This window comes from Pyxicephalus adspersus, chromosome 5, assembly GCF_032062135.1.
Source record: "Pyxicephalus adspersus chromosome 5, UCB_Pads_2.0, whole genome shotgun sequence".
In the NCBI taxonomy this organism is placed as follows: domain Eukaryota; kingdom Metazoa; phylum Chordata; class Amphibia; order Anura; family Pyxicephalidae; genus Pyxicephalus; species Pyxicephalus adspersus.
In genome coordinates this window covers 136,034,174-136,051,560 of record NC_092862.1, presented here as the reverse complement: position 1 = coordinate 136,051,560, position 17,387 = coordinate 136,034,174, and the positions used below count along the sequence as shown (strand labels likewise).

General features: G+C 41.0%; 1 protein-coding gene across 6 annotated transcripts in view; it reads right to left on the bottom strand.

The window, feature by feature from the left end:
• Positions 1-17,387, bottom strand: part of CDK14 (cyclin dependent kinase 14) — a 272,155-nt gene that overhangs the window by 151,061 nt on the left and 103,707 nt on the right. For all 6 annotated transcript variants that reach the window (XM_072412822.1, XM_072412821.1, XM_072412827.1 and 3 more), the window contains one exon: positions 12,918-13,012. In XM_072412822.1, coding sequence (XP_072268923.1) covers positions 12,918-13,012 — 95 coding nt within the window. The remainder of the gene's footprint in view (positions 1-12,917; positions 13,013-17,387) is intronic.

Genomic DNA, 17,387 nt, shown 5'->3' with positions numbered 1-17,387 from the left:
AATGTGACTTAGGAGTATAATAACTCCCCCTAATTGGCTGTCACGAGGAAATGTGAAATGCATGAAGAGCCCTGAGGCCTCCATAAACTGATCATTCCACATTCCCATCATGTTAAACAATGTAAATCTGCTTTTGAATTAAAACAAAAAGTGGGCTATTTGGCTCCTGAGGATGACCTCATGCAGCAGACAGGGTGCATTGTGTGTACGGCCGGGCGGCTGCGGCGGATCTTTCTGTGGGGGCCGGTGGGGAGAACGCACGCATCAGTAACTTTATACTGACTACGGTAACTCACTGAAATGTGCCTGTAATGCAAAATACTTCCTGAAACCTGATTGTAAAGAGCGCGGTCAGACTTTCAATTAGAGCACTTCATGTGAATAAGGCCGGAACTTTGGAGTGGTTCACAAAACTTATCTGAAGTGAAGTCATTTTATACCACAAAATCTCATTAGGTTAAACTGGAGCTCCGGCCAAACAGCTACACACACTGATAAACTGCGGGAAGTATTATGGCCGCCAAAATATTTGTTCTTCTATCCTGCAACTCTCAAGATTCAATTAGAGTTAGTGTGAGGGTTGGAAGAAGAATTATTACAGGGAGGGTTAATATAAGGAGTACAGATGGGTTAATATTAGGGTTACAGAGAGGGTAGGTCTGAAGGTTATATTGAGGGTTAGTGCTCCAGTTGAGGTTAATGTGAGTTACAAAAGTGTTAATGTTAGGGTTATAGGGAGGTTTGATATGAGGTTTGCGGCAGGGTTAATGTGAGGGTTATAGATGGGTTAGAGCTACAGTGGGGGTTATTTTTAGGATTTATGAAGGGTTATTGTGAGGGTTACAGAGAGGCTAAGTATGAAGTTTACATGGAGGGTTAATGTTCCAGTGGAGGTTAATGTGAATTACAGAAGGGTCAACTTTAGGGTTACATAGAGGTTTCATATGAGGGTTGCAGCAGGGCTAGTATGAGGGTTAGAGAAGGGTTTGAGTTATGGTTACAGAGAAGGTAAGTATGAAGAGTACATGGAGGGTTGTTGTTCCAGTGAGGGTTAGCGTGAGAGTTATTGAAGGGTTGGGGTTACAAGGAGGGTGACAGAAGAATTAATGTTACAAGAGGCTAGTATGAGAATTACAGAAGGGTTAGTGTTAGAGAAAAGATTGTGTGAAGTTTATGAAGGGTTAGTATTAGGGCTACCGAGGGGCTAGTGTTGGGGTTACAGTAGGGTTACTGTGAAGCTTACAGAAGAGCTACAGATAAAGGGAGGGTAATGTGGGAGCTAGAGAAACGCGTTAGTGTTACAGGAAGGGTTATTGTGAGGGTTACGAAAGCTTCAGTGTTTATGGTACAGGAGTGCTTAGTGTGAATGTTACAGAAGGATTGGTGTTAGGGTTGCAGAGAGCTTTTGTGTTAGGGGTACAGGGAGGTAAAAGTGGGTTAGGGTTACAGAAGGATTAGCGTTATGGTAGGGTTAATATAGGGTCACAGACGGGTTAGTGTTAGGACAGTAGAAAGGGTTATTGTTGGGTTACGGTGAGGGGTAATGTTAGAAATACAGTGTCAGAATTACACAGAGGGAAGGTTTGAGGGTCACAGGATAGGTCACTGTTAGGGTTGTGGGGAGAAATACTGTTAAGGTAAGTGTTACAGGGAGGGTAAGTGTACTAGTTACAAGGTGGTTTAGTGTAAGGGTTATAGAAAGGATTAGTGTGAACATTACAAAGAGGGTTAATGGTAGGGTATAGGTTAGGTTAGTATAGGCTATGAGATCAATCTCCATAGGAATATAATAAAGATATTGCTTGTTTTCAGATTTTGTTTCACTGAAGGAATAATGCCCATGCCATGAGATACCTCATGGTATCTCCAAACCAAATATTTTATAGAAAAATATAAAAGACACAAAGATGAACCTCAGTAGCAGAATAATTCCCAGTGGCGACCAACACTGCAAAGCATATGGTGCTGTAGGATGGGACGGCCGGTTATAAGGTGGATGATGAAAAGCAGATATGGAAGGAATGTTGGAATGATAGCTGTTCGTACAATCTGCCTCTTCTGTTTAACAGAGATCCTTTATTACAGATACAATGCCGGTACACATGATCCGCTCCCATTACCTGGACTGCACAATGCTTAAAGCTGAACTCCAGGAAAATAGATGAAATACATAAAACAAGTCTGGAATAATTGGCAAAAGACTTGTATTTCTATCCATCCAGTTCAAAGATTTACTGACCAAAGACCAAACTAATCATTATTATCATTTCAGATGACAGTATGAATGAACAAGTGCTGCACACTATGGAGAGGGGAGAGGACGGGCAGATGGGCACCACGCTGCATACTCGCCATAGGAAAACCATAGCTGGTTTTGTCATTTTGTGATCCAGCATGGCTCATGTCTGGACAGTAAAGAACAATTCTGATATGAGAACAATCCAAATATACTGTAAGTACAGAATCAGTCCAGAGCAGCTTTATAAGCAGACACATTTTTTGAAATCCACTGTATATATTGCTTTCTTGCTTATACTAAATGCAGACTGCTATGTTTGGATAGTTCTGCAGGAATAAACAGCGTTAAGTGTCTGCAGCAGCCCAGTCCTCCTCTGTGCTCCTCTCTGCCTGCCACATGTATGCTACCAAAGCCAACTTCCCAAGAAGGTCAAAAACAATATTGAGCTGTAATAGGAAAAAATAGGTTTTGTCTGTTTATAGAGTTTCTTACAGTTTGAATTCTGCTTTGCAAGCAAACTTCTGCCAATCGATCAGGACTTTGAAGGCTCATTCACACAAACTGGTAAACAGTTGCACTGTACTACGTTACTGCATTGCACACATAACAAATGTGTATATATGTGGTGTAATTCAAATGAAAAGCAATTGTGTTATAGTGCGGTGCACAGAGGTCAACCGTTTATGCAATACAGAAAAAAAGTGTTGCGAAAAGGCACTGATTTGTTTTCCTTTTTTTTGTATTTGGTGCTGTGCACCATAATAAATAGATTATCTTACAATGCACAAAACATTTGTCAATGTGAAGTGAAGTTCAAATGAGCCCTAAAAACAAGAGGAGATAGACACATGGGATCAGCATGCTGTTGAACTATAATGGAAGGAAGATAGGAGACATGACTATTAAGGAGTGACTTTTGATACTTTTGTCACCTGACAGGGTCTACATTTTGTTCCTAAAGCTTAACTCCAAAAAAATATGTTTCTCCTTGTATTGGGTCCTCTTACTATTGCAAGGGCCAATTGCAATTTTATCACTAACTTATTATAAAAGCTGGGGTTAAGAGTAGGTACTAGGAGGAAAATGGCTAAGGTTATGCACCAAGCAGGTTGTATTAGAGTTAGGTGCAGGGAGGTGGCTGTAAGAAAGAGGGTGTAAGGTTTTAGATACTGGGAAAAAAAGGGTTTAGATTAGGCACCAAGGTGGTTGTATTTGGGTTAGGTGAAGGGAGGAAAGGTGGGCAGGGTGTTATGTTTTAGGTATCGGGAAGGAAGGGGATTAGGTTAGGCACCAAGAAGGTTGTATTAGGGTTGGGTGCAGGGAGGAGGTATGGGTAGAGTGTTGAGCATTAGTTACCAGGAAGGAAGGGGTTGAGGTTAGGCACCAAGGTGGGTTAGGTGAAGGAAGAGGGTTTAGGTTAGGCACCAAGAAGGTTGTATTAATGGTTAGGTACAAGGAGAAAGGTTGGTTTGGGTGTTAAGCTTTTGGTACTGGGAAGGAAGGGGTTTAGGTTAGGCCCCAAGAAGGCTGTACTAGGGTTAGGTGCAGGGAGTAAGGGTGGGTAAGGTGTTAAGCTTTAGGTACCAGGAAGGGAGGGGTTTAGGGTTAGGTCCTTAGAAGGGGGGTTAACTATAAATCACCTGCCAGAAAGGGTTACGTTTAGGCAGCACGGAGGGTTTTTAAGACTGAAATTATGCCAGGGAAGACTATTTAGCAGAATACTGTCCTTCTTCTCCAGTTTGTGGGTGGGACTAGGTGTCATCCCGTTGTGGCTCAGAGATCTGCACCAAAGGAGATGACGTCAGCAGTCAGACCGGTGTGGTACAGAGGCTTCTGGAATAGCTGTGTTGGACCGGTCTAATTAAGCAGAAGAGAACAGCGGAGGGAGCAGGGAGAGAGGAAAGTTTTACTATGGTCCTATCATCCTGGATACAAAATAGCTATTAAACCTTGCATAAATGAGGGGGATCACTACAAGGGTTAAAATTTATTTCAGCTTTAGGGCTATGTGGAATAGTGGAGGAGCAAGATGACTTTCAGTGGTGTTACAGGATGTTCACCTCAAATTTAATTGAAATTCCAACAAAGACAGATTATAATACGCCCGCTCTATCAATATTCATAATCTTGTCTAATTTATTACCTACTGTGGTGGTACCCTCCGGCACTAATTCCCCACCTTTCCCCGTCAGGGACACTTCATCATTTATTTAAATGACATTGTCTTTGAAAAGACTTTATGAATTTTTGCTTTACCACTCTTGATTATGTATAGAATTAAACATATGGGCAATTGTAAAAGCAGAATGTGTAATAAAGAATCTTCTTTAAGGGTCTCCTTTATTTTCTTGGAAGTGTAAATACATCAAACACCCCCCCCCTCCCCCGTCAGCACACAAAACCCCCAACAATGTGAAGTGATAAAACAGATTTTATAGCCCCAGGAAGTATTGTACGAAGAGAAATGCCATAAATGGAACACAGATATAGTCATGTAATAAATATTTATGAAAAATGATCAATTTATAATGACAATAACTGTCACAAAACTAAATGTGTGTATGGGTTTTACAGAAATGGTGTAAAATGGTGTAAAATGGAAAACACTCATGGAGCCAGAATGTTATCTCAATGGTACAATAAATCTCATAGGAGAAAAAGGACTGGGGTATTGAAAGTTTAATGCATTTCAAATGATTCTGTATTTAAAGGATAAGAGCACCTAGGTGATAAAAATAACAAACTTTATGTGACTTATCATGTAATTGACGGTTTACAGTAAAGACCTGTTGACTTTAATACCCGATTATAAATGAGGAACTATCGTTCTAGTGAATGGCCCAAAAAGTCTTTATTTCATGGAGCCATAAAATGATTGTTTCCGTATAGTATCCAATGTATTCAGCGGTGGAGTATGTAATCAGCATGGCAAAGCAATTCTAGAAGTATCCCCTATATTGTTTGAAGGAAGCCCCACCAATTTTTCTAACCCCCTTGATATTTGCTAATCAATAGTAAACCTATATTGCATAGTTATGGTGCTTTGGGATTGTGAGCTGTGTTAACTCTCCAATGTCTGCAATCTGTTGCTTAGCATTGTCAGTTACAGGTCCATGTGCTGTAATCACTATAATCTACACTCCTTCCCCCCCTAAAAAAAATGTAGGGGCAATGTTCTGATCAGCAGTGCCTGTAGGGGGCAGTGTTACAATCCTGGGGGTGCCTGTAGGAAGCAGTGTTATGATCCTGGGGCTGCCTGTAGGGGGCAGTGTTATGACCTGGGGGGGGGGGTGCTATGACCTGGGGTGCCTGTGGGAGGCAGTGTTTTGACCTGGAGTTCCTGTTGGGAGCAGCTTAATGCTCTGGGGTCCCTGATAAGATCTGGGGTTGTTTCAGTTGTTCAGGTCTCGGTTTAGCTACAACATTTTCCCAAAATATTAATTCAGCCGATTCCCTTAATTTACTGAATGACAAGGTTTTTCTATCAATGCATTTTTTTCTTCCCTGATGGCACTGACATATTCCAGGATGAGAATGCCGGGATTCATTGGGCTCAGATTATAAAAAAAGTGGATCAGGGAGACATCATTTTCATACATGGATTGGACATCATTGAGTCCAGACCTTAACCCCAATAATCCTAACCCAATCCCAAACATTTGGGATGTGCTGATGTAGACTTTACACAGTGCTCCAACTCTCCCATGATCAATACATGATCTTGGGGAAAAATGATAGCAACTCAGAAGACAGAAAATGTTGTGATATTGCAAAAGCTTATCGTAATTACAGAACAGCGAATCTGTGTCATTATCAAAGCTAAAGGCGGTGCAATGAAATATTAGAGTGTGTGGCATTTTTGCCAAGGCAATGCACATTCTATTTATTAACTAGAAGGGGACACCTGTGCTTCCTCCCAGCTGTGGAACCAACCAGTCATTATTCATCAGGGACCAATCAGCATAGTTCCAAATCATTTGATGTTTGTTTGTTGTATCTGTCACAGCATCTCTTACTTTGTGTAATCAAAGTGCACAGGAAAAAAAATACAGTTTGAAAATTGACTGTAGAGTCTTAAGAAAAAAAGACTTGTAAGACTGTAAGGATAAACATTTGCAGATTATTTATTAAAACAGTAAGCCAAGTAAAAGGCTAAAAATGTTAAAGGTAAAAGACTCTGCTAAATTTGGTTTGGGCGTTGATGCCACTACTCCATTCCATTCCCAGTTCTTGGCCATGGCCATGCAGATATCAGAGTTCAAATAGCTTTTTCCAAAAGTTCATTTTTGTGTACTTTTAGACACACTGACCCAACTCCAATGTGACAGAACGCTGCACAGTCTACTGCAGTGTTATCCAACCAGGGTTCCTCCAGAGGTTGCTGGGGGTTCCTTGAGCAATGAACACTTTGTTCCTTTCGGGTCAGGTTCAGTGACATCAATGATCTTTTAGGCTATCTGTAAGGTTGCCATTCTTCCCAGTGGCCAGCAATGTAAGAGGAAATCTTCCCACTGACCACCACACTAATATTTTGTATTAGAAGACCTGTCAGTTATTTCAAGGGTTAAACACTGCCTTAGATAAATTGCAAAGCCAATGATAGGCCAGTTCTTCTCATCCAACATCAATTCCTGACCTCACAAATTCAATTAAGGCTCCCTGGGCACAAATTTTTAGAGACACGTTTGAAAATCTCATGGAAAGCCTTCCTTGAACCATGTTCAAACCTCAAAGGGATGCCCATGGGATGTCCAACTAGTTCAGGTGTGATGGTCAAATGTCAAGAACCCATTGGTCATATACAGTCATACCATGGGTGTATCCGGCCCAGAAACAAGATTTTAGATATTCCTCTAAGATACAAAAGTAAATGTTAATTTTAAGACTTGAAAGTTATTTCAAGGGGTTTCCTAATGTTACAAAGGTTAAGAAACAATGCCCTACTGCCTTCAACATAACACGGGAACTCTCTGCTCTATACGGGCCTCATACTGGGATGTTAAAGAGGAGTATGGCAAGAGGACCAAAAGAGTGGGATCAGAGGTACAATTTGTACTTCGAGTTTAGGATATTATTTATGACTGATATGCTTTAAACAATCAGTATCACCAAAACGTTTATTATTTTTATGATGCTTGAGCTTAACTAGATTCTCCAAGGACTCCCGAAAGGGCAGGTTTGAGTTCCCTGGTCTGCATAACTGCCATGGCCATTGCTAGAAGGTGTTAGAAAAAGCTTATCGGGCTGGCGATTCCCTGCTGTGTGCCACTGCAGTATGCCACACAGCCTAACTGGCCCAGCAATGTCACTTTCAGCAGCAAAGAGTATAGAGAAATAGCAGCAGCCCCTGCTTCCCTTTAGTTGTGCAGCCTGATGTATTTTATGGCATCCCCAGCATCCATTGTTAGGCTGTGCACAGCTGAAGAGGATTATAGAGGCTGATCCGCTCATGACTCAGTCCTGGACTGCCATTGGCTGCCGGGACTTCTCTCTGCTCCTAGTCGCCAGTGCCTGTTGTAGCATTGAGCTTCGCTAATCTGTGTTGGAGAGTTTCTTGGTTGATTTACTGTTGTAGACTTTGCCAGTTGCTGACCGTGCAAGTTTATGCTGCCTGGACTGACCTATTGCCTGTGACTTGTGTTTTGCCCCTGTGTACTTTGTCTGGTGGATGGATTATCTCGTATGGTCTTTGGCTCTGAATTCTGGACTAGTCTATTGGAATCTTGGTACTTCTACCTGTGGGCCACCCCATCTCCAGACATCATCCTTTGTGCACTGGGGGCAACTGAGTGCTGGGAGATGCTACCAGTCCCCCTAAAGGCGAAGACTGCGACGTAGATTGGGGGACTGGTGTCTGGGGAACACTAGTGCTGACCAGGGCCTTACAGAAGGTTCCACTAGTTCTACTGGAGTTCTAATTTATATTCTAATACAAAACAAGAAAAGTAGGAAGAGCCCAAACTTGGTGGGAAAAGTCCACTTTTATAGCCCTCAATAGATAAAAGAAACCAGCTGTTCTTGGACCTGGAGGAAGTGTTAGACAACAAGAACTATCATTAATATGGCAACCTTTTCACAACCACCAAGATCTATGGAATTGACGACAAATGCAGTCCGAACAAAAGAGCAGCTGAAGAATACCCGATGTAAGTAACATATCAGGCACCATAGACATATCTCACAATGTTTAGGGATAAGGTTACTTGAGCGGAGATTGACTTTAAAGGATTAGTAGTTGTCATAGCAGCAATTAGATCAGCAGCAGCGGCACACCTGGGAGAATCCGTGGCTTTTAATATTCTGATATGGGAATAGGGGACATCTGTTATGACCAGCATTTGTAGGCTAATATGTGTCCTTGTTATATTCCTGGTATATAGGAAATATAGTTTTCCTATATATGCAAATATTACAAATTTTACATTTAGAAAATATAATATACCGTATATAATATAATATAAAGGAGCTGTTTTACCTGTCAATAGAATAGAATTTCCGTCTATCCATTTCTGAACCCCCTAACATAAATGAAGAAGCAGCAGACCACTGGGTGCCTCCATGTTGCTCTTTGGTATTATCAGCATGATAGCATATAAGTTCTACAGCACAATTGATTGGTTTCCTGTGCTGCGTTCACTTCTCCCTATCTAAGCTCTGTTCTACAGGGATCTCAAAAGGGCAGGTAAAAAGATTTTTGTACCAGTTGAATAAAAAAAATATATATAATTGTAATATTGTATTGATAAAGAGTTATGTTAATTTTGTATCTTTTTTATCTTTACGGAGAGAAAAATAAAGGCTGTCATTGCTGATAAGCTTTTTTAAAAGAAGTCTAAAGTCTTGCAATTCTGAAGCTCATGTATTAGGAAAATCAAGGGGTTTTTGAGATTTTACCAGTTACATGGATGCCCCTGGAATTTAGCATTTCGAAGTGTCCATCTATTCTGTCATAATTATTTTGCTGCTGGACTTGAGCCATTCTGGGAGGGACAGTTGCTGTATGGTCAGCCCACGAAGAGCAAAGCTTCCATAAACAGCATTGCTTTGATGCGATAGAAGTGTTGAAATATTTATCTTTTTTTCGAAAATGTTGTTCCCATTATTCCCAATCCTAGCCTAGGCACTATATACAGTATATGACCCCTGCTGAAGCATAGCATCAGTCAGTATGAATTCTGCACATTCAGCAGGGATCACATGACAAAATGCCTTGGATATGTGACCATTGCTGGATGGATACTGGAGCAACAAAGTGTTTCATTTCTTATAAAAAACTTTAATAAATAAACATATAATTCCAGGGTAGGTACACTTTAAGTTCCTTTTAAATAACAGAGAATTTGCAGCAGCCAGCCATTTAGGTTTGTACCCGCTCCCTTGTGTGTGACCATGCCAGCTGTCCAGGGACAGAACCTACATAAAGTCTGTGTTCTAACACTCTACTCGTGAACATCTGCTTTGCCTGGAGAAATTGCGGAAATACGTTTTACCCTTTCAATGCCAAAACTAGCACATCCGTTGCTACTTTCCATGAAAAAAAGATCCTTTAAAAGGGCTGTTCCAGGTTAAAATAAAATTTTCGGGTGGCCAGACCTGCATTTTAATTTCAAGGTTTGCATGCTAAGCATTCCTGCACTGCTTTCTGAAATGTATAGTTGCTTGATGTTAAAGAGGATGCAACAAGAGGAACAGTGGCAGATGTAGCCAACAGTTGGCCCCTGTGCAGAACTGACTTGGGGCCCCTCCACTGAACTGACTTAAGGCTCTCTTGGGGGCCCCTGTTAGAGCGTCCAGGCCCCTTATGCAACAGCAAACTCTGCACCTCAATATGTCCACCCCCGATGAGGAACATGAACAAAGCCAGATTATAAGGCAAGGAGATCCCACTGCTGGGGTCCTCTAGAAATACAGTATTGGTGTCTCAGTGACCAACCTGAATTGAAAAGTAATAAACTATGTCCTGTTCCCTTTCCAAATATTAACTTTTGTGCATATCCAATTAAAGCGGAAATTAAGTTCCCCTTTTAGGAATGCACAAAAAGGCGATATCCCTCCTGCAATAATCCCTCCTACCCGATTGTTCCGGGTATCTGGAAAAAAGATGAGAAGAGATGAGCATGTGATCATCAGTTTTGATTGCTGGGATAACCAGAAATCACATCTTCTCGGCATGTGCCTGGTATAAATAAACTTCTGCGCATGGGGTCCATGCGTTGGGGTTTCGTAATCCCAACCCAGCCAATCAAGATGGCCACAGATCATCTACTAGAAGAGAAGAAAGAAGAAGATGGCAGGATGCCGCCAGGGAATGGTAACAGATGATGTGGTCTACTAATGGCTATCCATCAGCAAGGTCCTCACAAGTCCTGAGGACTCCATCAGGGTCATGGTGACATCACAAGGAGTGACAACAGAACCAGTTAGCAATGGACTCCAATTATAGAAGTGGATTTGTGGTTTTTACTTTCAGGTCACACGATGGCGAGTATGAAACAATTTTAAAAAGTTAAGAAAAAACTAATAAATGGCATTTTGGCGTGAAGGGACCGTATATGAATTTGTCTAAAGATGAAACAATACACAGACGCAGCATTAAGATCAATCTTGGCTAATGAATAACCATTAAAACTCTCTGACAACAGGAGAAGGAGGGAGAAAAGTAGAAATAAACCCAGAGTAAAAAGTTCATTTGCAATCATATGGCTGCCCAAGCGGGATTAATAAGGAAGAAAATGTTCAATAGTCAAGGTAATTTCCCTGCTGTATCCATTCCCCCTCCTTCAATCCATCTGCTGTGTTCAAGAGTTTAATTATAATGCAAACGTCCCATGATTTTTACAGCTTTAAGCGAGAGTATTTTTGCACAAATACCATATGTTTGCCGAAGAAACTAGCGAAGAGATTAATTATGTGTTCCGAAGCTGCAACTTCTGAAATTACACAAAGTGAAAATCACAGCCCTGTCTACAGAACGGATTGAAGTTTTAATTATTAGCTTAAGTGAGAAGTCACAATAAAACAAGGTAACAAAGATACCTAAATTACATGTATTGGTATACCGGCGGAGCATGCTGGGAGAAGTTATACCACAAGGCTCTATCAAACCGTGCAGATGAAAGGTTTATGTTGGTGCCTGATGCCATCTGATGGGTTGCAGAATGCATTCTTCTGACTCCATGTAAAAGCCTTAAAAAGGAGAACTGTTGGCCCAATTTGTTGCACGTTGTTACTCAGGAGAGACTTGGACTGTTCGGGAATTTCTTGGGGGGGGTCTAATGAGTCCTTTTTAGGCAGTTGCTAATAAAAGTGTGCCCCCTGCCCCTCTCCCCAATTATGGGATTTCCCCTTTATTACTGTTATGGTGACAACAGTAAAAATCTTATTTCCACATCGCTTGACTAGGGTCACTTACATAAACTGAAAAGGGGACTCTCCCTATCAGAGGACACAAACTGCAAACTTCTTTCCCATTCTTCATAAAACAAACTTTGGCTACAGATACACAAATATAAAAAACAAAAAATAAATGTAATCTGCACATTCAAAAATACGTGTACATTCAAACATACTTGTACAGCAGAGATTATAGCAGAAAAAAAGCACTCAGGGCCAATCAGTTCAGGTGATGAAAAGGAGCATATTGATAGGAGAAAAGAGTGGCAGAAAGATGAGCTCATCACTGTGCTACTTCTCCTTTATTGTCCAATCAGCTCTGGGAATGTCAATGACAGCCTGGGCTTAAAGGAAGTTAAATGACGCTGATCGTCATTCAACCCAGAAGACCACACTCGCCATAAAGTTGTGGTGCGCTTACTTACTTTCCCTCATGCCAGGGAATTGCAGCCTCCAGGGACACGCTACATGGACGCTATGTAGCTTCTCCCGGCGGTAACCCCATAGAGAATAAATAGGGGGCGGTAGTGAGCAGAACCAGTAGTGCTCACTGTCACCAGCTGTGTGTGTAGGCTGGTTCTTAAAGAACCAGTTCTGCAGTAAGAGTGCCAAGTTGTTAGCTGAGGTGATCCCAAAGTAGGTCTGAATTTATCCTAAAAACAAAAAAGGAGGTGGACAGCTTTGGACTGAAGGTTAGTAGTTTTTATCTTTTTATTCTTTTTGTTTTTTATATAAGATTTTTCACTTAACGAACAATCTCTACACTGTTCAGGTACCGCAAAAATATAATGAGGGTTTGATTGATGGAGGTCTGAATATTACACGACCCTCCACCACCAATCACCTGCTTCAGGCTACATCATCACCTGCACAGCTTGAACCTCTTTTCTGCCAGCAGGAAAATCCAAGCAAGTCAAGCACGTATTAGCAAGAGGTTACATTTTTGTTTTATCTGTCTGGGCTAAATCTATTAGAACGTGCTGAAAATGATTGTTTGGTATTACCCAGTATGCCTCAGTGTGATCTCTGGATGCTGAATTATAAATAGTTCCCATTAGCATAAAAGTGTCCTGTGTTTTCACACCTCTTGGCTAGAGACCAATTATAGAGTTCACGCTGATTTGGTGATACATATGCATGTGCTGCTTAAACAGTAAAGAAAACACAACGTGGTGTTTGTGGCAAGATCTAAAGGACCGCTGGACACCCTGCCATAATGGTGCAGTAATTAGGGTCAATTAAGCCCCAGTGATCATCACTGATTGGGCCATTAGGAATGACTTACCACATATTCAAAGACCAGGGTTAGGGTTTCCTTGGTGTGGATGATGTCATGCAGAAGAACAATGTTGGAGTGCTTCAGTCCTTTTAAAAGCGAAGCTGAAAAAGAAAGAGAAATTATTGTAAAGACATTTCCAGGCACAAATTGACCAGCTGAAGTTTAGTTTTATCTAGCCAAACATGATCCAATTGTATTGATTACAGAAAAGTCTGTCCCCACCCTACTGTAGAAAAGGCCCCTAAATTCTGTGTAGAAGCAGAATACCTCTGCAGAGATTTGACAACACTCTCAACTGGTGTTAACCAATCAGTGGGGTGCATGAGATGTGCTGATTGGAGAGCTCCATATGGGGGTGTGACAGATGTCTGTAGAGAGATTGCTGCTTCCACATAAAGAATGAGGTCCTGATAAAACCTCAGGTTTTATTGCTTAGTCTGTAGCTGTTTTGTGATAAAAAGGAACCACAGGATTTGTTTTGATCGATGCACCTGAAAATTATTTAACTAATTTTTAAAGTTCAGATTGACTTTTCATAGGTATGTTTTTGTTTTTGCCCCTTAACCTTGTGACCACGCAAGTCCATTGATTCAGAAAGGACAAGAGATGCCACTTCTGCAATAAAACAAACTTATCTGCCAATGCTGGGATCTGCTGGCTATTTAGGAACCCCTCCAGGGCTGCAGAAATTGAATGAACTCCTGAGCATGTGTGGAAGTTACATTATCCTGATCTGGCCAACGAAGACAGTTAATGATTTAAGAGGGGGAGTCAGTGTATGTAAAATATTTGCAATCTTGCAGTTAAGGTTATTTTTTATTGAGGAGGAGCATTGCCTGTCCTTTCTGTCACAATGTTTAAATTATGGTTTAGTTCTGCTTTAAAAAGATTTGGTTGGATTTGGGCTTTAATTGCATAATTTTTTTCAAAATACCAATATGCAAATCATAGATCCATTGGAAATTATTGGCAATAGAAGTTGTTTCATAATAAGTCAACCATTCAGAATAAATAGGACAGATTGGGGTTGCCCTGTCTGCACTTATGGAGGTTCATATGCCAAGTCATTGGGGCCCCATCACTTAGTTGGCCCAGAAACCACAGCACCATCTGCACACGAAATTTAGTGTCCAGGCTCGGGATTCAGGAGGCTGTAAACCTGTACTAATGAATTTTATGCCACCTTCCACTTATTAATCATTGTCCTCATTAAATAGTCATAATGTAGTAATGATATACAATGGCAAGCAGCTTTAATTAGGACAAAATGAGAAGATCATTTTAATATCAATTTATAACTCCAATAACAGTCTTATCAGTGATGGGTCTTTATTAGGATCGTGACAAGAAGAGTTGGAATTCTTTCAGTAATTTTTCCCGCTAATGTAAATTTAATGTCCTATCACAGCATCAGATGATTTATTGTGGAAAAAACTTACACGAAAAGTTGCTCAAAAAAATTTAAAGGGCCAATTCACTGACTTTGATCTCTAGGTCAAACTGGACTTAGTTTGCTTGTTTTGGAAACATAGGTTAAGTGTGTTCGCTATTATATTCCCTATTAGATCTGCATGGAGCTTGCATGTTCTCCCCATGCTCGTGTGCGTTTCCTCTGGGCACCCCAAACAATTATGCAGGTAGGAAATTGTAATTGGTATGGGTGAAAAATAAGCAGTGAAACCAAAGTGCGTCATGAGCTGCTGACTGCTTAACACAATATGGATGGGTAAGAATAATAAAGAATAAAACTAACTGGGTAAAGAATTTCTTTAATTCCTCTTCCGCTAGGTTAATTTTTTCTTCCTTGGATGGTAAATTTGATTACCATACCTCATCTTTTTCTTTGCTTTGGTGGTAATTTAAACTTATTGAATTTCCCATAACTTTTTGGATCCCCCCCCCCAGCCAAAACCCTAACAGGAGTAAACCTGATAAAGGATCTAACCCAGACTTTCTTGACTTGAACATGAGGGAACCCTTGAAATGACTTCTAGGTACTCAGGGAACTCCTGCTATAATTACTGTATCCATGGCTCACAGTACATTACGTGTTGTGATCTGGAATGTTTCTAACATTGCTGGACATTAGGAAGAAAGTCACTCTTACAGATAGCCAAAAAGATCACTGATGCCACCTCTAAGGGAACAAATTGCTCAAGGAACCCCCAGCAACCTCTGTAGGAATCCTACGGTCCTACAGAACTCTGGTTGAACGCAGACCTAATCTTGCTTCCCCTTCTCTTGCAACGATTATTTGCTGTTTTTGCCCCTATCTCCTCCTGCAGTCTTCTCCATGAAGTTTGGGTTGTGGGTGGGCCTGCTTTGTTTTCACTTACACTTACAGTTGCTGGATGGAGCATCTTCCACAAAAATGGAACAAGAAAAGGTTTTGAGGGACTGGCCACTTAAGAAGGGAAAGCTTACAGGAGCAAAGAAAAGGGAAGTGTTTTTTATTTGTACCCTAGGCAAAATAGAGCATTTAAACCTCCCTGTGGGAGCCCCAGCATCACAATGTTCTATTTGCCCTATAGTTCAGCTTTAAACCCCATTCCCGACCTGGGCAAACAATAGATATATGAACCACTACCGGGGACTATTGTAATTCTTTCACAAGGGCAGAACAGTGATCTTGGCGTTGACCAAGCAGCATTTTTGTACAGAGATCATTCACAAAATTGTTATCTGAAACAATCATTACCAACTATTTTGAATGACAATGATTGGGTGTCTGTAAATGGCATTAGAGAAAAACCCCAAGGCGTCATTGAAAGCCAACAGTTCCATCAGAAGAACAGCCAAGCAGCATTTGCAGAAAAAGTTAGCATTGGCCATCCTTGTATTTCTCCGCCAAAGATTCCTTTAAAAAGGTTAACAGCATAAAGTGTAAAAATATCAAGTTTCCGTTCCCAAGAGCTGCTTTTACACATAATGTACAGCATATATATCACTATACGTATCCGAGGTAATAATGTATGCAGTGATTTTTGTCGGCACCTTTGCAAGTCACATAGTCATGAGCATGTGAGATCCACATCCCTTCCAGCTGTTTCCAAACTCGCTGCTCCTTGGGAAATCTTGTGATCATCTACAGCGAGCTTCAAGCAAACAGAAGACAGATTACCAATGTGGTCTCCATTAAAGTTGGTGAGCCAGCAGCTGAAATAAAACCACAGCCTGCTGTTAAGTGGGACCAGAACTCGTCGCTTTAGTTTAGTAATGATGGGGAGCAACTCAGGTCACCCCAGCAATAACCCTTGGTGGGTATCTTATTGTAGTGAATAGTTTGAAAAGGAATCAGAAATATCCTTTGTTGTATTATAGACCCCTATAACCCCAGGACAGCAATAGACCTCACACCCCATGGACATACCACCTAAGGATGAGACATAAGGACACCAAACCTAAGTAAATATAGGCGAGGGAAACCTCCATTTTATGCTACAGGAAGAATAACAAGCAACAAATGACTGGTTGAATGGCACAGATGGCTGGCACTCTAGCTTCTTGAGTTTCAATTCTGGCCAGGACAATATTGGCAAGGAGTTTGCATGTTCTCCCTGTATTTGCATAGGTTTACTTTGGGCATGCTGGCTTTCCTCCAAAAATCTATGCAGTTATCATTGGTACATGTGTAAAAAAAAGCAGCACAACCAAAAAGTGATTTGGTAAACCCATGCAGGTGTGTTTTTAAAGGCACAACCATAATGGGAACCTAATTTTTAGAGCGTACATATGCCCCCTCATCATAGTAGTGTAGCTGCGTCCTTTGCCTTTTCCTTCTCTCTCTCTGAGACATCAAGAAACCCACACTAGACAGGGATGGTAACCCATGGCCTGCACATTCACAAGGCTTGGAGAAAATTTTAAGCAGTGGAGAAACAACATGAAGTAGTTGACTACTGAGTTTGACTACGGTGATGATTTATTGCACTTTCTGTCCAAGTACAGAAGCCAGAGACAGCCAGGCAAATGCCATTATTTTCCGAGTTAACAATGTCAATCCACATACCAGGTTTATTTTAGATGAGGAAGGATTAAAAAAGTTAAATTTTTGGTTTTCATCCCCATTTGGGATTCTTCCCTGTCCATGAAACACCATTACATATAATGGGGGAAAGGCTGATATTGGGACAATGAAGCAGAGCTGCTTTCAGTGGGGGAAAAGGGGTAATTCTGTACTGAACCCAATCAAAACAGCTTGACATTTGCAATGCTGGAACATTTAAATATGGAGCAGGCCCTTGAAGTTACCTAGCATGGGGCCCAGAAATTTCTAGTGGTGGCCCTTCAAGGCGGCACAGGGTGCAGTAAAATCACGTTCTATATGTCTATGCCTTCTGTACTTTTGCAACTACAACATTTTGCATTTTCAAACTTTCAATGCTGCTGACAATGGTCACCAAATGGGAATTTCTTCATTTAGTATAAAGGAGTCAATAAAAACCTTACCGGAGCTTTGACTCACCTCTCAGCTAT